Source organism: Schistocerca piceifrons, chromosome 4 (genome assembly GCF_021461385.2).
Source record: "Schistocerca piceifrons isolate TAMUIC-IGC-003096 chromosome 4, iqSchPice1.1, whole genome shotgun sequence".
In the NCBI taxonomy this organism is placed as follows: domain Eukaryota; kingdom Metazoa; phylum Arthropoda; class Insecta; order Orthoptera; family Acrididae; genus Schistocerca; species Schistocerca piceifrons.
The window spans coordinates 353,353,866-353,376,470 of NC_060141.1; the positions used below are offsets into that span (position 1 = coordinate 353,353,866).

The 22,605-nt window shown below is 38.7% G+C and overlaps 1 protein-coding gene across 3 annotated transcripts in view; it reads left to right on the top strand.

Annotated features, from left to right (window-relative positions):
* The window catches only part of LOC124794744 (laminin subunit gamma-1-like), a 337,502-nt gene that overhangs the window by 161,261 nt on the left and 153,636 nt on the right, over nucleotides 1-22,605 (top strand). For all 3 annotated transcript variants that reach the window (XR_007016605.1, XM_047258351.1, XM_047258352.1), the window contains 3 exons: nucleotides 5,166-5,391; nucleotides 14,494-14,753; nucleotides 21,689-21,858. Coding sequence is in view for 2 of the 3 variants with exons in the window: in XM_047258351.1 (XP_047114307.1) it covers nucleotides 5,166-5,391; nucleotides 14,494-14,753; nucleotides 21,689-21,858 (656 nt within the window). In the remaining variant the exon portion in view is untranslated. The remainder of the gene's footprint in view (nucleotides 1-5,165; nucleotides 5,392-14,493; nucleotides 14,754-21,688; nucleotides 21,859-22,605) is intronic.

Genomic DNA, 22,605 nt, shown 5'->3' on the forward strand with positions numbered 1-22,605 from the left:
CTATTAACGCCAAATCTCGCCCTCTGTCCTAATGGAAACGTTTGTCGTACGTCCCACGTTGATTTCTATGGTTATTTCACGCAGTGTTGCTTCTCACTTAACACTGATAGTTCTTAGCAAACGCCGCTGCTCTCGGTCATTAAGTGAAGGCTGTCGGCCACTGCATTGCCTTGGTGAGAGGTAACGTCTGAAATTGGGTATTCTCGTGACGCTCTTGACACTGTCGTTCTCTAAATATTAAATTCTATAACCATTTCCAAAATGGAATGTCTCACTTGTCTAGCTCCAACTACCGTTCCGCGATCAACGTCTGTTAATTCCCGTCGTGCGGCCGTGATCACGTCGGACAGCTTTTCACATGAATCTCCTGAGTACAAATGACAGCTCCGTCAGTGCACTGCCGTTTGATACCTTGTGTGCGCGATACTTCGCCATCTTGCATATCGCTATCCCATGACTTTTGTCACCTCAGTGTACACCGCCCAGCGCCCAGAAGGGGAGGCGGAAACGAAATGCCGGGTGTTGTGGCCGAGCGGTTCTAGGCGCATCAGTCCGGAACCGCGCTGCTGCTACGGTCGCAGGTTCGAATCCTGTCTCGGGCATGGATGTGTGTCATGTGCTTAGGTTAGTTAGGTTTAAGTAGTTCTAAGTCTAGGGGACTGATGACCTCTGATGTTAAGTCCCATAGTGCTCAGAGACATTTGAGGAAACGAAATGAAACTTCACGTGTTGAGAACGTATTTGATCTTCTTTTGGCAGTTGCAACATCGAGTCGAATTTACAAAGAATTCTGCAATATTAGGCCATTTATCAGTATGGCGTTGCTCCCCCTCTGACCTGGATGCATGCTCTGATTCAGCTGGAGAGGATGTGACAAAGTCGTTGTATCCTTTCCTACGGCAAGCTGGCCCATAGCTGTCCTTGATATCCTGGATACAGTCAATGGATCGGAGTTGGCATCCGAGCTCATATCACACATGTCCTATTGGGGACAGATCTGGGGATCTTGCTGGCCATGCAAATAGCACAAGAGCACGTGGTCACTTCACAGAGACTCATGTCATGTGTCGTTGAGCATTGTCCTGCTGAAATATGGAACCACATACTGTCATTTGTTCTGTGGTATAGCTTGCAAGATCCCCTCGCTTCTAAACTGATACTGTTATTACTCAGCTTAGGTGCGAGTCCGTAGAGGTTGGTATAGGTGACGTACAGTATAATTGGTCAGCATTTCCACCCGGAATTTGCGAGTGTAAGTCGGACCTTCCTTGATCCGCCTTGGTGGGTCGTGTCGTCGGATTTCCTCCCTACCTGTGCGCGGTGTAGCTTCACTGGTGCATTTGATGTCTCTGTCGGTGGAAGCTAATTATCTGAAATTGCTGTCGATCAACTTTGGGGTATCTATTTACACGAAATTATCATTCAGAATGCCGTAATATCACTTTTGTTCCTATTAGATCAATAATGAAACACTCATGTCACAAACTACTCGTAACCGAGAGCATGGCTACCATCTAACAAGACAGGACGAGCTCTTAACGCCGACTGCCGACTTTGGCGCGCAGTCCGTATCGTTTAGTAGTTTCGTCACAGTTCGTGGATTTTCGATCAAGTTCGTACTTACTAAGATATTCATTTGTTAATGAACGGGTGTGAATTTTAACGAGGCAAAATTATGATAAATAGTTTTAAACATCCAGAGGCTCGTCCTAGTATTCATGTTGTCATAAATAACTTTAATTATTAAATATAAACAAACAAAATCGGTTACTTTGGCGCCAAGATGGCGGTACTTCCCGCCGTGTATATTTCCCAGGCTGACACTTGTTGCTACGGTCCAGCGCCGAGCCCTACCCCACTACGCGCGACATATGGTCGCTTCGTCACCTAGCTAGGTATCACCTAGCTCTGGTGCTTCACGACCAGAGTTAGTCAAGATTTTAGGTTAAATGAGCTTGTATAACAGATCAAATTGTTCACGAGACATGTGATATAACTTAAGAAGCAGTCCTCGCCAAGATCATAGATTAGATCAGATGTCCTTTTCGTTCCAATAGACCCGTAGTGAGGGTGTCCACCAGGACAGTGGTCGTCAAACTGTTTTGCTTAAGAGAGAATACTGACACTGTAGCGTGACACCTCGGGCCGCTTCGCTGAGGAGGACCAGTTTAAAGTGGCCACGCTACTCAAAGAGAAATCCTGTTTTTACCGCACCATGGCTGTTAATAGAAGCTAACCACCACCAGTGTGCGATTTGCAGGGGGGGATTCCCCCCCCCCCCCCACTGGTAAAAGCACAAATCGCACCCTGCTTACCACTAACATATTTTGAATCTGTGTGTTATTAGGTATCACACCAAATATTTTTCAGTGTAAAAGAAACAACATGCGTTTTTATGAAGGCTTACGTATTGACCAGTTTTCCATACCTAAGCGGGTACTGTGACCAATGCCATCGCGACCGCATCCCATGTTTGTTTTTCTGATTTACGGCGCAGTTTCTGCGCATCTTCACGCCCTACTCTCTGAAACAACGCCAAGCATCTGCAGGAGACCATTTCTAATCGGTTTTCTGTATTAAGCCACCTAGAACAGAGGCGGTCTTAAATAACATAACATGATTAATTCAGAGCTGACGCTAACGGATAGAATGGCGGATGATAGCTTTTATCTGTCGTATTATGCGTGGTTTTTGGAAGTAACTTAATCTTACTGGGCGGACGCCTTGGCCACTTTTCCGACGAGTAGTGTCGCCAATTCTCCCTACCGGACGCCATGTCGGCGTTAGTGATCCACAGAAGAAACTATTGAAATGAAATAAATAACAAGGAACTACAATTGCAGGCCGAAAGACGTTGTTTAAACACTGATATTGCAAAAAACTAATTACTCTCCATACAAATGGGGTAACAAGAATAATATAAATGACGTATCGTCTTACATCAGAGTTTTTATTAAAAAATAACTCAGCGAGCTTCCTCTGTGTATCTCACTGACAACAATGGCAATGTATGCACATCAAAACTAGTTTGGCAGCAACACTGTTCAAGGCAAAAAAATGCGTATATTCGCCACTTTTCTCGTCCTGGCCACTTCACCACATCTTCCCCTACTGATCTTACTATTAATTGGTTATCGACGGTAATTGCAATATGAGACACGTTCACAAATGTTTACTAAATGTTTTGAATCCCATTTTCCATGTACCGGAAGTCATTGCATTGTATTACAACAGCCTTAATTTGATTTCATATTACTCTCTACAAACATGTACCAAGTTGTAGATGTCCGTCTCTATAATGCGCATTCACAAATCCACATTGCTTCCGTTTGGCATTTATACCATAGCAGCTGATCGGTGCTAGTTGCGCACGCTGGTGAGTTGTGAGCACAGGACAACACACAATAAAATATCGCACCTCTCACTTGTATTAACGATGCAGAGGCCGTGCTACACACCACTCTGCACGTGACATTAGCAGCAAACTTCACTTAGCGCACTGCTGAATTTACCGACGTCAATTAATATTAAGCAACTCTGAAAATATTATTTTCTGCCTAAGTGTTTTTGTTAGTTATGAAGCAAGAAAAGTGCACTGTTAAGTAGCTCTTAAGGTTTCTTGACGTTTTTGGATTTGCAGTTAACTGCTAGAAGAATATTATTATAAAATATGGCTTAGAAACATGGGCCACAAGAGCAATTGATTTGGGCTGCAAGTGGCTCGAGGGCCGCAGTTTGACGACCACTGCTCCAGCATGTAGAACTTATCAGAAAAACAAGATAACATACTACAAGAAATATTTACAAACACAAACAAATACGCTAATGTACCTTCCACAGATTCTAAATAGAATGGCCCTCATGGACGCTCGTCATAGTAACACCTAAATGTTCAGTACACTAAAGTTCGTTGCAAATTCATCCTAGTCTTCTTGTTTACTATTGATATCATGTCATCAATTTGTTTGCTTTCTCGAAGTCAGTGTAAATGGAAGCAACAGTTGGTCGTCGTGTTCTGTACAGCAGCTGACTCACTCGCAATGAATGCCATTGACTGGATCGCTGGCCCCTGACTGCACTCTGTTTGGCCGCTGCATGTTTGACTGCCCTCTTTTTTAATTGTTGTTCATTCCCAGCCCCTACAGGAAGAACGGGCTGTTCGAGTTATGACCCACTGACGATCAAAGGGACTTTTCAGGCAAATACGAGGTGAGCAAGTAGTGAGGCAGAAGGAACCCCAATGGCGAACATTTGGGATGGGTTTCCAGTTTCGACAGTCACTTTGCAGTCGAGGGAAACCACCCGAAAAACTAGGTCACAATTTAATTATGAGGCGAAACATTTGAGACAAAAAAAAAGTGATGGATAATGTATGATAATTTTTATTTGGTCATATATATACTAAATTAAGTTGATAACTTGGTTGCCGGGCGAGATTATCTGAGTGGTCTAATACACTGCAGTCATGGACTGTGCGGCTGGTCCCAGCGGAGGTTGGAATCCTCCCTCGGGCATGGGTGTGTGTGTCTGTCCTGTGGATAGTTTAGGTTAAACAGTGTGTAAGCTTAGGGACTGATGACCATAGCAGTTAACTCCCATAAGATTTAACACACATTTTTTTTTGATAACTTGGTTGACATGTGAACTGTGGAGCCTGCCCTCTGTTTCAAGTATAGCATGCCAGCGCCAGTAATTTGCAATGAGACATTGTCGCTGGAGCTGGCATTTGTTGTCAATACGAACAATCATCTATTAGCTGTGAGACAGTGCCAGGTAGAAATTTAAAACTAGTACCAAACGTTGAAATGCTTCTGCTGATATTATAAATTCTGTTGCTATGTGAGTTAAATAGTGTTTACAATTGTGGTAATTTGTTTTTATATTATGATGAGGGACCAGTTAATAAATGAATCGTGCTATCCCTTACTATGAAAATATATACATTATCATGAATCATTGTGTAAAGTGTAAAATCATTATTGACAAGCTTTAGTAATACTGTCAGACTGGACTAAGTTTCTGGCTTAGAAATGTGTTGACTGACTGTTGGGTATGGTTAGAGCTCTGAAATCAATAACTGTTTTAAACATAAATTGAACTATTCTAAAGCATTTGGCAAAAAATTAAAATGTCATTGCCCTCAAAATTTTCTTCTTTTTTTTCAGGATCAAAGAGTCAGCAGTGCAATAGTCAGGGACAGTGTATATGCAAGCCTGGAGTAACTGGTAACAAATGTGATAAATGCAGAGACAATTATTATGACCTCTCAAATGAAGGATGCAAGCCATGCATTTGTAATGAAGCTGGGAGTGTTGCTAATAAGTCTACATGTGACCCAGTCACAGGTTTGTGTAACTGCAAGGAAAATGTTGAGGGAGATAAATGCCACAGGTATTATATGCATACTAAAATGTTGATAATAAAAATACACGTAAACTGTAGGCCTTGCAGTTAAATTGCTATACAGATATTTAGACAGCAGGAATTCAGTAAACTGGAAATTGGTTTCTATTGTCATATATTGTAAGAGATCTGTTTTTGCATTAAAATGATTACCAGCTGAAAATATTATGATGAAATAACTTGATATGAAATGCATGCTGTGTGCACATTAATGAAACTATTTTCATGAAGTATCTATTAAAGTTGTTTTACATTCATGTCATACATTGTCATAGAAAGATGAATTAAAAATTTTTGGGTTCTTTTCATACATGCAGCTAATTCTCAATATTTGAAAACAAATCCATCTGTATGCTCTGCTTACTTTTGTTCACTTTGTCTCTTGGCTATAAATAGTATGTTGTTGGAGGGATTTGGTACAATTAAATAGTGATACAATGTTGCTGTGAAGGAAATTTAAACAACACAATGATCATCACAGGAGGGGCAGCAGACCTTTCACAACACCGGTTTTCTGTGTAACAATATTTACCCCATGGAGATGTAACTCAATTACTGTAGCTAAATGAAATCTTGGTCATTTAACTATATGCTGCATCCATAACGGAAACATGGTAGTAGTCAGAACATCAAAAAGTGCTAATAGAACAAAAATTTTGTGAAAACAATATGTAAGAGAAAAAAACTATTCAAAGCTACAGTTTATTTCAGGCTAAAACTACCATGTCTGATAGCTGTATGGTATTGTGTATAAGGATTATAAATACAGGGTGCCACACAAAAAATTGGGCATGAGCCCTAGACAGCTCATTGCTGCCTGCCAACTGTCATGTATTGTTTTGAAGCTGTTGCTTGTCGTAGCTTACTAGTTATTTCTTTATCATCTAATTATTACATGTTTAACTATTTTTTGTTGTATTTGCTCATGGTGGGCAACAGTTTGTATGTAACTGGGAGCAGTCTGTACTCGAGGCTGGTTTTTTCGTGTCCACAGTAATAAACTCATAAATACATAATTTTACAAATGTATACTCATCAATTACAATAATTTTATGATCAGCACTTCACATAGTTAGTGGAAGTACAAAATATTATTCAGTGGGAATTCTTTGACCTTCATGTGTCACTAGTGTTACCACTTTTGTACATAAGTGACTTACAAAAACAATGCATTGAGGATGACAAGGAGCATACAGTTATGCTGTGCCTTGTATTAAATGCAGCTACCAAGTGTGTCACTTTAATAGTTATAAATGTTCAACAGAAGAGATAAACCCAGGTATACACAAATTTCACAAAGGACCTGCCAGTGTTGATCCAAATGGGCAATGTAGTCTCCTGTAGAGGGAGGCATTGGTTAGGCAAGTGAAAAATTGTTGCACTACCTCCTACACTTCTGGAGAGTGCAAGGATGATGACTCAGATATCATAGATAAAGATTGTTTTTGCAGATACTTTAACATGGCAGTTGAAGTCCATACCACTGAGCAAGTAGTGTACTGAGGGACTTGGACGAAAGGGAAAAAAGTTTAGAAGGAGTGCAGAAACAAAAAGAATAAGATCAGTAATATGAAGTGCAGCAAGCTGAGGCATGAGAGAATAGAAGGGACAGAAACCACAGTTTCTCCCCCTCCTTTCATTCACTTGTGGAGTTTTTTTGTGATTATGTGGATGCATCGAAGGAATGGTACTGGAGAAATGATGAGGGAGACGCTTAGACAATATGGAAAGTAGGGAGACACGTATTAATTGGTTGATGAAAACAAATGTGACACTAAATGTAGTATATGACAGAGTACAGGAAGACCATAAACGAAATTAAGGAATTCCGACATCAAATGAACAGAAAAAAATAGGGAATATCTTTCCCTTAGCTCCCAAAGCTCTCCCTTAATTCTGAGGAAACACACTACATTCAGTTATGTACAACAAATAGTCATGCCAACTGTTGTGATAGCAGTGCACAGGAATCAGTAAATTGGACAAAATGTACCAAAGTTTTGGTCATGTATATTTATAAAAACTTGAACTGGAAGAAACATTCTACTGATCTTCTCAAAGAATTAAGTTCAGCTATGTTTACTCTTCATACAATTGCTAGGTTCAGAAACAGGTGAATTAACCTCCCGATATTTTGCATATTTTCATTCAATAATGTCTCATGGAATAATTTTCTAGCGTAACTCAACACTTAGAAAGAAAATGTTGATTGTTCAAAAGCAAGCAGTAAGAATAATACGTGGTATACACCTGCGGTCATCTTGTGGATATGTCTTCAAGGAGTCAGGCATTTTAACTGCAGCATCACAGTACAACAGCCTAGTATCATGTAGGGCCCCCGCAACCACTCAGAAGTGCTGCAGCATGATATGTCATGAACTTGACTAATGTCTGAAGTAGTACTGGAGGGAACTGACACCATGAATCCTGCAGGGCTGTCCATAAATCTGTACGAGTATGAGGGGGTGGAGATTTCTTCTGAACAGCATGTTGCAAGGCATTCCAGATGTGCTCAATAACGTTGATGTCTGGGGTGTCTGGTGGCCAGTGTAAGTGTTTAAATGCAGAAGAGAGTTCCTGGAGCCACCTTGTAGCAATTCTGGATGTGTGGGATGTCACATTGTCCTGCTGGAATTGCCCAAGTCCATCGGTATGCACAATGGACATGAATGGATGCAGGTTATCAGACAGGATGCTTGCATGTGTGTCACCTGTCAGAGTCGTATCTAGACATATCAGGGGTACCAGCTGCACATGCCCCATGCCATTACAGAGTGTCCACCAGCTTTAAGAGTCCCCTGCTGACATGCAGGGTCCATAGATTCATAAGGTTGTCTCCATACCCATACATATACACCCGCTCAATACAATTTGAAATGAGACTCATCTGACCAGGCAACATGTTTCCAGTCATCAACAGCCCAACATCGGTGTTGACAGACCCCGGCAAGACGTAAAGCTTTGTGTTGTGCAGTCATCAAGGGTACACGAGTGGTCCTTCAGCTCTGAAAGCCCATATCATTGATGTTTTGTTGGATAGTTTGCTCACTGACAGTTTTTAATGGACCCTGCATTGAAATCTGCAGCAATTCACAGAAGTGTTGCACTTCTGTCACTCTGAATGATTCTCTTCAGTTGTGGTTGGTTCCATTCTTGCAGAATCTTTTTCCAGCCGCAGCAATGTGGAGATTTGTTGTTTTACTGGGTTCCTGATATTCATGGTACACTCGTGAAATAGTTGTAGGGGAAAATCCCCACTTCATTGCTACCTCAGAGGCGATGTGTCTCACACTTAAGTGCCGACTATAATACAACTTTCAAACTGACTTAAATCTTGATAACCTGCCATTGTAGTAGCAGTAACCATTCTAACAATTGTGCCAGACACTTGTTGGTCTTATATAGGAGTTTCTGATCACAGTGCCATTGTTGTTGTTGTTGTTGTCTTCAGTCCTGAGACTGGTTTGATGCAGCTCTCCATGCTACTCTATCCTGTGCAAGCTTCTTCATCTCCCAGTACTTACTGCAACCTACATCCTTCAGAATCTGCTTAGTGTATTCATCTCTTGGGTTCCCTCTAAGATTTTTACCCTTCACGCTGCCCTACAATGCTAAATTTGGGATCCCTTGATGCATCAGAATATGTCCTACCAACCGATCCCTTCTTCTAGTCAAGTTGTGGCACAAACTTCTCTTCTCCCCAATTCTATTCAATACCTCCTCATTAGTTATGTGATTTACCCATGTAATTTTCAGCATTATTCTGTAGCACCACATTTCGAAAGCTTCTATTCTCTTCTTGTCCAAACTATTTATCGTCCATGTTTAACTTTCATACATGACTACACTCCATACAAATACTTTCAGAAACGACTTCTTGACACTTAAATTTATACTCGATGTTAACAAATTTCTCTTCTTCAGAAACGCTTTCCTTGCCATTGCCAGTCATATCCTCTCAACTTAGACCATCATCAGTTATTTTGCTCCCCAAAGAGCAAAACTCCATTACTACTTTAAGTGTCTCATTTCGTAATCTAATTCCCTCAGCATCACCCGACTTAATTTGACTACATTCCATTATCCTCATTTTGCTTTTGTCGTTGTTCATCTTATATCATCCTTTCAAGACACTGTCCATTCTGTTCAACTGCTCTTCCAAGTCCTTTGCTGTCTCTGACAGAATTACAATGTCATCGGCCGAACCTCAACGTTTTTATTTCTTCTCGATGGACTTTAATACCTACTCCGAATTTTTCTTTTGTTTCCTTTACTGCTTGCTCAATATACAGATGGAATAACATCAGGGACAGGCTACAACCCTGTCTCACTCCCTTCCCAGCCACTGCTTCCCTTTCATGCCCCTCGACTCTTATAACTGCCGTCTGGTTTTTGTACAAATTGTAAATAGCTTTTTGCTCCCTGTATTTTACCCCTGCCACCCTTAGAATTTGAAAGAGAGTATTCCAGTCAACATTGTCAAAAGCTTTCTCATAGTCTACAAATGCCAGAAATGTAGGTTTGCCTTTCCTTAATCTGGCTTCTAAGATATGTCGTATGGTCAGTATTGCCTCACGTGTTCCAACATTTCTGCGGAATCCAAACTGGGCTTCTCCGAGGTTGGCTTCTACCAGTTTTTCCATTCGTCTGTAAAGAATTTGTGTTATTATTTTGCAGCTGTGACTTATTAAACTGATGGTTCGGTAATTTTCACATCTGTCAACACCTGCTTTCTTTGGGATTGGAATTATTATATTCTTCTTGAAGTCAGAGGGTATTTCGCCTGTCTCATACATCTTGCTCACCAGATGGTAGAGTTTTGTCATGACTGGCTCTCCCAAGGCCGTCAGTAGTTCCAATGGGATGTTGTCTACTCCCAGGGCCTTGTTTCGACTCAGGTCTTTCGTTGCTCTGTCAAACTCTTCACGCAGTATCGTATCTCCTATTTAATCTTCATCTACATTCTCTTCCATTTCTATAATATTGTCCTCAAGAACATCGCCCTTGTATAGACCCTCTATATACTCCTTCCACCTTTCTGCTTTCCGTTCTTTGCTTAGAACTGGGTTTCCATCTGAGCTCTTGATATTCATACAAGTGGCTCTCTTTTCTCCAAAGGTCTCTTTAATTTTCCTGTAGGCAGTATCTATCTTACCCCTAGTGAGATAAGCCTCTACATCCTTACATTTGTCCTCTAGCCATCCCTGCTTAGCCATTTTACATTTCCTGTTGATCTCATTTTTGAGATGTTTGTATTCCTTTTTGCCTGCTTCATTTACTGCGTTTTTATACTTTCTCCTTTCATGGATTAAATTCAATATTTCTTCTGTTACCCAAGGATTTCTTCTAGACCTCTTTCTTTTACCCACTTGATCCTTCACTACTTCACTACTTCATCCCTCAGAGCTACCCATTCTTCTTCTATTGTATTTCTTTCCCCCATTCCTGTCAATTGTTCCTTGATGCTCTCCCTGAAACTCTGTACAACCTCTGGTTTAGTAGTTTATCCAGGTCCCATCTCCTTAAATTCCCACCTTTTTGCAGTTTCTTCAGTTTTAATTTACAGTTCATAACCAATAGATTTTGGTCAGAGTCCACATCTGCCCCTGGAAATGTCTTACAATTTAAAACCTGGTTCCTAAATCTCTGTCTTACCATTATATAATCTATCTGATATCTTCTAGTATCTCCAGGATTCTTCCATGTATACAACCTTCTTTTATGATTCTTGAATCTAGTGTTACCTATGATTAAGTTATGCTCTGTGCAAAATTCTACCAGCCGGCTTCCTCTTGCATTTCTCTCCCCCAATCCATATTCACCCACTATGTTTCCTTCTCTCCCTTTTCCTACTCTCGAATTCCAGTCACCCATGACTATTAAATTTTCATCTCCCTTCACTATCTGAATAATTTCTTTTATCTCATCATACATTTCACCAATTTCTTCATCATCTGTAGAGCTAGTTGGCATATAAACTTGTACTACTGTAGTAGGCATGGGCTTCGTGTCTATCTTGGCCGCAACAATGCATTCACTATGCTATTGGTAGTAGCTTACCCGTACGCCTATTTTTTATTCATTATTAAACCTACTCCTGCATTACCCCTATTTGATTTTCTATTTATAACCCTGTATTCACCTGACCAGAAGTCTTGTTCCTCCTGCCACCGAACTTCACTAATTCCCACTATATCTAACTTTAACCTATCCATTTCCCTTTTTAAATTTTCTAACCTACCTGCCCGATTAAGGGATCTGACATTCCACGCTCCGATCCGTAGAACGCCAGTTTCCTTTCTCCTGATAACGACGTCCTCTTGAGTAGTCCCCGCCCAGAGATCCGAATTGGGAACTATTTTACCTCTGGAATATTTTACCCAAGAGGACGCCATCATCATTTAACCATACAATAAAGCTGCATGCCCTCGGGAAAAATTACAGCTGTAGTTTCCCCTTGCTTTCAGCCGTACGCAGTACCAGCACAGAAAGGCCGTTTTGGCTAGTGTTACAAGGCCAGATCAGTCAATCATCCAGACTGTTGCCCCTGCAACTACTGAAAAGGCTGCTGCCCCTCTTCGGGAACCACGTGTTTGTCTGGCCTCTCAACAGATACCGCTCTGTTGTGGTTGCACCTATGGTACTGCCATCTGTATCGCTGAGGTACGCAAGCCTCCCCACCAACGGCAAGGTCCGTGGTTCATGGTGGTAGGGACAGTGCCATATTCTGCCTGTTTACATATCTCTGTATTTGAATATGCATGCCTATACCAGTTTCTTTAGCACTTCAATGTGTTTGCTAATGAAATTTGTCACAAGTAATCCATCACAGTTTGAGAATAATAATGATGTTCACACCTATAACATTAGATGGAAAAGATAGCCTTTATTACCCATCATTAAATGTGGCAGTGACTCAGAAATGAGTTCGATGTGTAGCAAAAAATGTTTTTGATTATTTGCCCAATAACATAAAATGTCTGACAGGCAGCAAAGTAAGTTTTAAATTTAACCAAAAATCATTTCTTCTGGACTACTCTGTTCGATGGATGAATTTCTATTAAAAAACTGTTTTTCTAGTGTGTGTGTGTGTGTGTGTGTGTGTGTGTGTGTGTGTCAGTCAGTGTATATCTCCTTGTAAACTGACTTGTTTCACATCATTTTGAGAAAAGCATTGTTCAAATGATCTATGGAACATGTAACGTACTAACTGAGAGAGAGACTCCAAAGCAATAAGGAAATACTGGTCTGAATAGTTTTATGACTATAAAGATCCTGCAAGAATGGAATCAACGACAAGTATTACACTTTATTTGTATTAATTACACTAAATAATGAAATCACTGGACTCTCACAGTAGCAGTATGCTCAGACACAAAGAACTTAAGACAAAAGTGATAATTTGATGTAATTTTGATATCAAAGGTAAGTCACTGCTTCAATGCTTGCACTCAAACTTGTGTTGACTCCGTATGTATCCAGGTCTCCACAGTCTCACTTTATGGCAGAAGCTGTATAACCATGAAAAAACTTCTGTTTGAACTGAAAAATCCCTTTAGAAATTGATGAATAATTTCACACCACAGTAACTGGATGTTACCTGGATTTCTTGCTCACCTCCCAGCATATTTACTCCTTAATGATTTTTGACGCTGATTATAAAAAACAGTTTCAACTGGACTTTGATATACACATTTGCAATACAAGATACAAAAATAATTTTCATCTAGACTTTTCTTTCTTGCCCAGTTTTCAGAATGATGTTACTTACTCTAGTGGTAATATATTCAATGAATTCCCATCTAACATGAAGCAAGAAGCTGGGAATCCCTACCAAATACAAAACAAAATTAAAAGCATACCTCATTCATAGTTCTTTGAACAAATTATTAGAATATCTAGTCAGGGGCCGAAAGGTTCTGTTAACTACAAGACAAGTAGCAATGTTTGTTATAAAGATGTGCAACAAGTGATAAAGTACCATAAATAGGATTCAGTATTTATAGACGAAAAAAATATTTTCTTTGAGAAAAAGCATTATAATGAAGCAAATGCTAAGCTACTAATAACAAACAACAGTTGTATTCTAAAACTGAGGAGGCAGCAACTTTTTTCAGAGCAGCAGCTTCATTACTAATTTATTCCATTAAATTTAGATGATGTAAGCATGAATACCATTTAACAGTAGAGTGATAGTTTATTGTTAATAATGTATATGGCAGTTTAAGTTTCTGTCATATCTATGTCCTTTGTTGATGTGTGCTTTGATTCTATTTACATCCCTCCTTGATAGGACCTGCAGAACACAATGAATGAATGAATGAATAAGTAGACACAATTTGTTAAAAGTGACAGTGACTAAAGAAGGCTAGCCTAAAATAATTTTTTTCCACTTTTCAATCTGAATACCAACTGAGTTTTTCATTGTTAAACTTTTTATCATCTTTGCCAAACTTGTGCAACCCAACACTTGCCTTCATTCACTTATGTCCATAATGAGTTTTTTACACATATTTTATTGTGAATCTTAACTTTGTAGCATATTTTTTAAGCTTTCTTTTTTTGCCATCAGATTTGTTCTCGTAACTGCAAGGATTTAATATATAAGATGCGTAAGTCATAAAAATTAATCTCATTTCTTTCCTACCTGTTTTTGTGGCATTGACTTTGATACCTAAACAGTTACTACATATACGTCCATGTGTTTTCTGTGTTGTTGCTTTCATGGCAGTCTAAAACTGAAAGAAGGTTGCAGCTTTTACTCAGATACAGCTTCTGAATTATACATTTTTCAAAATTAAAAATTATTGTTTGTGTAATAATGTTTTATTCTTAACTGTTGTGTGTTATTTCTAATCAGTCACCTCTTAATAAATCACAAATACCATAGTTCCTTCCTTGGGTCAGAGCAGTTGGTATCTTTGTACTTTAGTTAACTAATTTAGAAAAGTATGTGTGTCTCTTGTTAAAAGTGAAAAAAAGTTCAGTTCCAGTATGGAAATAGTGTTATGGGAGAATTATCTTAAGATGACAGAATGTTTTGATGCAAGTTGCTATGTTAGCATAAAATATTATTTTTACATTTAACAGGTGTATATATGGATATTTCAATCTTGATGAAAAGAATATATTTGGCTGCACACCTTGTTTTTGTCATGGTCATTCAATGGATTGTGAAAGTGCTCAAGGATATTCAAAATCAGTCATCAAAAGCACTTTTGAATATGATGCAGAAGGCTGGAAAGCAGAGGATCATGATGGGTTTCCTGTAAAGATAAAATATGATGCAGACATCCAGGCTATAGGAATAAATGCTTCACAGGGTGAACCAGTAACATTCATAGCCCCAGGTACAGAAACTTTTTTACTACTGCTGCTGCTGTTGCTGGCTTCACAGTACCTTACTCCCCATCTAGCCAATCTCTCCCTCTTTCAACTATGCACTTATAAGATATGTTACTCCAATATTGGCAGTTTAAATATAAGAATTAAAAACAAAAATGGTGAATGGTCAATTGACATTTATTTACATATTAGATATGTATTTAGCTTTGTAGGTCATCACCATCATTGGGTGACACTGGACGGTTATCATGCAGGAAAACACCAGTAAATGGGAGGAAGGATAATTTTACAAAAATTTTAAACTACATTTGGCTGGAAACAGCAAGTAATTTACAGAGAACATGAACATGCGATATGAAAGTACTAAGAGTTATACAGTATTCGGTGGCAAACTGTAAACTAAGTTTGGCATCAGATTGAATGCATGGAAGTACAGAATAGTACACAGAACTGTACATGAAATTCTTTATAAATATGTAAGCATTTTTAATGAAAATAATCAATTTTTGAAAATATAATGTAATTGCATAAATAAAAAATCTACGCACCAAGTAGCAGCAGGGAAATACACATATGAAGATATTAAAGTTTGCTTGCTTTTGGAGCCTGTGGCTCCTTCTGGCAGAAGGGTTGCAGGGGAAGGAAGATGGGTTAAGGGAAAGGACCAGTGAGATTTAGGAAGAGGGATGGATTTTGTAAAAGTCACCTAGAGCTCTGGGTCAGTAGAGGCTAACTGGACAGGGTGTTAAGGAAAGACAGATTTTTTTCTATTAATACATTCTTCCTTCCTTTTGGAAGGACCTATCTGAGTTCAACTATTTTTGTCCATGACAGTGGATAATCATAACCTTGGTAACCTGTCAAAGGTTACTGTGGTAGCACGGAAGACAGAGAGATAAATCAGAACTCTAGTAGAAATGGAGCACTGAGTTTAAGAATATAAATATGCATGCAGAATTATTCTTGTAAAGAAAAATAAGCAGTTTGAAGAGTTCTCACTACCTGCCAGAGCTTTGTCATCCTCAAATGATTGCTATACATAAAAAACTGTTTACTCGAAAGTGTAATATTTTGTTTATTTTATACTTTGTCATGAGATGAGCAAGTTGAGTCAGATTTTTTTTACTCATGATTGTTATAGAGCAGCCACTTTGTTTAGTAGTGTGAACTAGTATTATCATCACTTTACTACATGTATTACATAGTTTCCAAATTTCTCACTAGCAACTCAAGACAAGTAGACAGATGATCGTGCATACACAACATTGGACATCTAGAAAGATGATCTGAATATTTAGAAGACAGGTATACTATGGTATTACATTCTTTTCTTACTATGCGAGAAGCTATAGATATGTGATCCTTAACACTGTATTCAAAAATTTTTGGTTTATAAGTCTTTGTGTTTGCAACTGAGTTGTCAATTTTCCTTTCACAATAATTTAACAACGTCCCTGTTTGCTCTCAACAGGTATAAAGCACAGATTTCTTTTCTCACTATCTGGTCTCCAAAATGTGAATGGTATATGCTACAAGCCACCTTAGCAATTTTTTCCCAGTGCCTTTGAACAATAATACAGTCAACAGAAATCCACATCCGACAGAAAATTGATGCTAAAATGTAAAGAAGTTACAGAAAAAATGCTATAAGACAGACCTCTTCACTAAAAGGGCTCTTAATAGGTATTTAGCTATAAGCAGAGAGTGAGCACTCAGATGTGATTTAAGTAAACTAGGTGTTGGACTTCTCACTTTGCTGCCCCTGTCGATTAAATTATCAGTCACTCTAATCTTGACTGGGTTATTCATTAAACTGTCCAACAGTCCGCCCCCGGTAGCTGAGTGGTCAGCGTGACAGACTGTCAATCCAAAGGGCCCGGGTTTGATTCCCGGCTGGGTCGGAGATTTTCTCCACTCAGGGACTGGGTGTTGTGTTGTCCTAATCATCATCATTTCATCCCCATCGACGCGCAAGTCGCCGAAGTGGCGTCAAATCGAAAGACTTGCACCAGGCGAACGGTCTACCCAATGGGAGGCCCTCGTCACACGATATTTCATTTCAACTGTCCAACAGATTCATTGTCTGTGCCATAATGTTGGTATTGATACACCAACAGAAACGTGTTGGATTATGTTGATGATACAGTTATAGTATGGCCACGTGGAATGCACTAAAATCATGATTTCCTAGGACATTATTCCATGTTTAAACAGACCGTTGCAGAGAAAGGCTACGAAACATGTGTATGTGTAAACTCACTTTGCATGCTGTGACCCATCACATCCACCACAGAGATGTTCTGATCATGCTGTGACAGAAACAAAACCTTGCTGAACATCTCCAGCAGCTAAGGGATGTTTTGAAAAAGGACAGTTACTTAGAACAACAGCTTAAGCAAACTGACACCATCTCCAGGTGGCACTGATACCAGCGAAGAAGCAGCTGGGATCACAAACAATCCATATGCTGACACTGTTCCATGGAAGATTGGGAAAATGCTTTGAAAATGTTGTTTCAAATGTATATCAGTCCCTCCCATGAAATTGAAAGATATACCGTACTATGTTGCATGAAAGAAAATCTAAGACTCTGAAAACTGGGTGTAAATCATATATAGTACTAATGTGGCATGTCTTATGTCGGACAGACGATAAGAACTATTGAATAAAAATGTATGTAACACAAGCATTACACCAACTCACATAGCCAAGTAAACCAGATATGAAGATAGTCGCACTGTGAAGAAGGCAACAAATTTATGGAACAGTGTAATGAAAGAGGCAATTGAGATTAGAGTGGTGGGTGATTTAACCAGGAATCAGCAGAAACAAAGGTTTTAGGTTAAGTGTGCAATCCAGCACTCAGTTTTGTTTAAATAATGCACAAGAACATCTCAAAGCTCTTTCTTTGCACACAGATAAATCCCCACAAGGAAGTTTTTTAATAAAGGATTTTGTCTTATTGCAGTTCCCTCACTTACACCTTTTCTATGCCCTTGGTGTAATCTTTTTGTTGGATATGAATTTTTGTTGAGTGTTTTATTTTTTAATGGCACAACCAAACAATCATTTTGGTAGTGTGTGGTGCATACATCTACATCTATACTCAGCAAAACACTGTTTGGAGTTCACAGTGAGTAATAAGGTCAGTGCTCAACTCCTTTCAAAGACAACTAGAGACATTTTCAAAACACCACAAAGATAAAATGACTGCTTGGCTATAAAAAACTTGTAAAGCAACTATAGACTTGGTTACATGCAGAAAGTGTATCAAAATCAGTTAATATCTGTGATCCTAGCTATGCCTTGATGCCTCAGGATGTGTTCTGTCAACCTGTCTCTTTTATTCAGTTTGTTTCCTATTGCAATAAGTTCTGAGCTTAAAGACCATAAATTATATAAATGCTTCCACTAGTTGTACAAAATCTCTCTGAACATGTATTTGAAAGCAAGTTGTATGACATGTTGCTTGTCCATAATGTTCTGTGACTTGGGGGGCTACACTTCGTAATGTAGTGGTATAATGCCAATAGCTGATCTACTGTACTTTTGTATATATTAATATCTGTAGGTGTTTTGTGTTGTCTATTGCTGTGATGGTCCAACAACAATATTCAATGAAAATAGCAACTCATCTTAAAAAGCAAAATAAAATATTTACAGATAGGTGGTTTAGTTAAGGTTTTTGCATGCTCTGTGGGTCATATTGTGGTGTCACTGCCAGACACCACACTTGCTAGGTGGTAGCCTTTAAATCGGCCGCGGTCCGTTAGTATACGTCGGACCCGCGTGTCGCCACTATCAGTGATTGCAGACCGAGCGCCGCCACACGGCAGGTCTAGAGAGACGTCCTACCACTCACCCCAGTTGTACAGCCGACTTTGCTAGTGATGGTTCACTGACAAAATACGCTCTCATTTGCCAAGACGATAGTTAGCATAGCCTTCAGCTACGTCATTTGCTACGACCTAGCAAGGCGCCTTTATCAGTTGCTATTGATATTGTAAATAATGTACAGACAAGAGCTACATTCAACATTAATGGATTAAAGTTAATCATTCCACCAGTTACCTCCTTTTTTCTGAAGTCTAAATTCCTTGTCCTGTTCCAGACCTCACACCAGCCTGCATGACCTTAAACGCGTGCCTTTCGGCTTCCTCCATTTATACGGGTTGGCTCTCCTGCCAGCCCACAACACATATTTCCAAACTTGCTATGAAGTGAAATGTGTCAGTAGGTCTACAAATAAGATACATTCTCCCTGTGAAAACATGGCTACATAATGGCCTTTTTTACATAAGTGGACTTTTTGGAAATTAATCTTAATCTACAATAAAATTTGATAAATGTAACTCAGTCACATACTGATAACTATTCAGAAATTCTTGTATGGAGCGAAACTTGTCAAGTAGAAAATATTTCAGTTTATTTCTAAAACTTTCATGATAGATATTTCAGCACCTCTATTTTACAAGGTAGGTGGCCATGGTAGTCTAGTGGGTAGAGCACTAGACTCAACTTTGGAGGTCATGGGTTAACCCAGGAAAGAGACAGTGATCTTTTCCCTTTCCAATCCCTCCAGGATGACCTCAGGTCCACTCAGCCTCTATCAATTGAGTACCACGGATTTTTCCCATGGTCAAAAGATGACCAGGGTAATGGGCCCAGTGAAGAAAGGCTGCGTTCTGCATGGAGTAAGGCCAATAGCCTGCTCTCAATCTTACACCACAGACTTTAGTGTTCTTTTTATCTGCATACTTTGCAATTTTTTAATGCAAGCTTAGAGTTAGTTGTGGAAGGTATTTTTGTCCATAGTGTTATATTTGCTCCTGATTCTCACAACTGAGCATTGTTAGTACACTGGACTCACATTCAGGAGAGTGGCATGGCTTAGAGTTAGTTGTGAATGGTGGAAGGTATTTTTGTCCATAGTGTTATATTTGCTCCTGATTCTCACAACTGAGCATTGTTAGTACACTGGACTCAAATTCAGGAGAGTGGCATGGTAAATCCTTGTTTGGCTATCCTGATTTAGGTTTTCCACGATTTCCCTAAATCACTTTAGAAAAATGTTGGTGTGATACCTTTGAATGGGCATGGCTGATTTCCTTCAAATAATCCAATCTTGTGCTACATGTGTAATGATGTCACTGTTGACGGGACATTAAACCCTAATCTTCCTTTCTTTCTTTGTTGTGATTCTCACAGCTTCATAAGAGAGCATTGTGAGGCTATTGTTAATATGTCATCCTTTCAACCAGTTGCCTGTATGACGTTTGACAGCTGAAATTGGAAATTGTGCTTACAGCAAATTTCTGTGAAATGAGTAATTTGTGTTTGATTAGTGAACTGCCCTGAAAATGATTCCATGTCACATCAATGAGTGGAACTATGCAAAGTAAGCTATTTAGTATAGAATCATGTTGGTGAAAGAACTCAACACAATATTACCTGAGGAGAATATTACTTTCATAATTAATGACTGGACTGTGCTAATGTTGACGTACACTGATTGGAGACTAATCTGAAATTATTTGATTGGATTGATGAAATGCTTGCTGACACAATTCTGTTGCTTGCATTCAAACTGTTCAGTTGCAAGACACTATTCTTCATAAAAGAAAGGTGGAAAAACACTGTTGAACATCTGTAAGGTATGTAGTAGTCTGGAAAATATATAGATGGAAATGTAAGGTTTCCACCGTGAGCACCTGGGGCAAACGTTACCAAATACATACTTCTGTATTTATATGACTGCAGGAAATGTTACTCAAAAATTTCATCCATACATGAGTTTATTTTCATTACTCAAAATGGGTGCAAAAATTGTAGGTCAGCAGATTTTGTCTGCAATTGTACTGCATTTCAGAAATTACAAGATGTTCTGCCTGGATTGTTTTCACATTTCTTTATGTACAATTGCAATTTTTACCGTTTTGAAGTGATAACTTACTTTGAAGTGTGTCAAGCATGTTCATTACTGGGACATGGTCTTCATTTCAACAGTATTTACATGCTTAATGCTGTATGAATAAGAATAATCAAGAGTCCTTTGCACCTATAAAAGAGGACACTGTGTTTTGTATTATAATTCCTACTGAATTGATGTAAGTACTGTACACTTATCACATGTTTCCATTTCTGAAATCAGTAAGATCGATGAAATTATTGGTATTGAAATTCCTCTCGCAACACACAGAAGCTGAAAAACCAAGGAATAATGAATGATTGACAACAACATCTTCAGCACATTGAAAAACAGGCTGAAGGAATTGTTTTAGGAAGTTCCAGAAAAGTATGAAGACCTTAGAGCTGCCTAACATAATCTTTAACACTTTTGAGATGGCTCATGAGTCTCACTCAACCACTGGCATGTTACAGTCATGTAGTATTATTTTACATTATAACAAAAGTTTGAAAAAAGAAGAGGATGAATTATGATAGGAGGAATTTCCTCTTCACATGCAAAATAACAGCTCCACAGAAATTGTAGAGAGATATAACTAATCCTTTAAAGAAACTTAACTGTGGAAACCCATGCTTTAGGATGATGCTGATGATGATAATAATAATAATAATAATAATAATAATAATAATAATAATAATAATAGTAATAGTAATAATAGTAATAATAATAATAATAATAATAATAATGCATGTAATAACCAAAAAGCCTTTGATATTTGTCTGGGCAGGGTATTGCTTGCAACATTCGAAGGTATAATACACAAAGAAAAATTTCTGTATTTAACCTGTCTAGAAGGTAATACATGATTTTTTTATCATATTGCAGAAAGCAGAATATTAAAACTAATGATCTTAAACTTGAAGCACACAAATAACTTTCACCTATATGTTTGTAAGGCATGTAATACATGTTGCTTAGATCATTGTATACATTGAGGTAAAAATTACGATCACTGAAACCAATTTTCTTCAGACAGATTTTTAGGTGACCAGCGAGCAAGCTACAACCAGCTGTTTTCTTTCAAGCTTTGGTTGCTGGAAGATGGCAAAGACATGACATTTGGCGAAATAATTATTGAAGGCGCTGGAAAAATTCTTAAACAGGTTATCTATGGAAACTCAATTCCTACATCAGCAGCACCTGTAAGTCACTAACAACAAAGTTTAACATTTTTGTATATATCTTAGAATATCAGGAAATATGAAAAGATGCAATGATACATATGACATGAGTAATTTTCTTACAAGACCATGACATCTAACATCATTGCTCTTTGCAAACTCTGAAATGCATGACACACACACACACACACACACACACACACACACACACACACACACACACACACACACACACACCTGCCACAAAAATGTAACACTTTATTCAAGTAAAAGTACAATGGTAAAATGTTATATTCTCTTTGAGTGAGATACTAGTAAAAGTGACAGTAAAATCTGCACAGATTAGACCTACTACCTCAGTCCCAGATTATAGTGGAGCAGCACAACAGCGCAGAGTGTAGCTGCATGTCAGGCATCTACCAGAGCACTACTTCACTCTCGGGTACAGTGAGGCAGGGAGTGGTGCGGCAGCCAGCAGGTTCGCTTGGCTGCATGGACAGCAAACACGCAAGCCAGCCAAGCTGCAGTCTTTTTGAAACCATTATAAAGAAACTACTTCGTGAAAAATTTCGATTCTAATGCATCTCAAAGTTTTACTCATCAACTTTATGATGAACTGCTTGTTGTTTTGTTAATGGTCATAGTTATTGTAATATTTTAAAATTAAGTAACCTACTGCAACAATTTCGAAAAGTTCGCATTGAAAAATATTATAATAGATGTTGGGAGACATGGGAAGGAAAGGAAAGATGATAGATTTTATTCTTC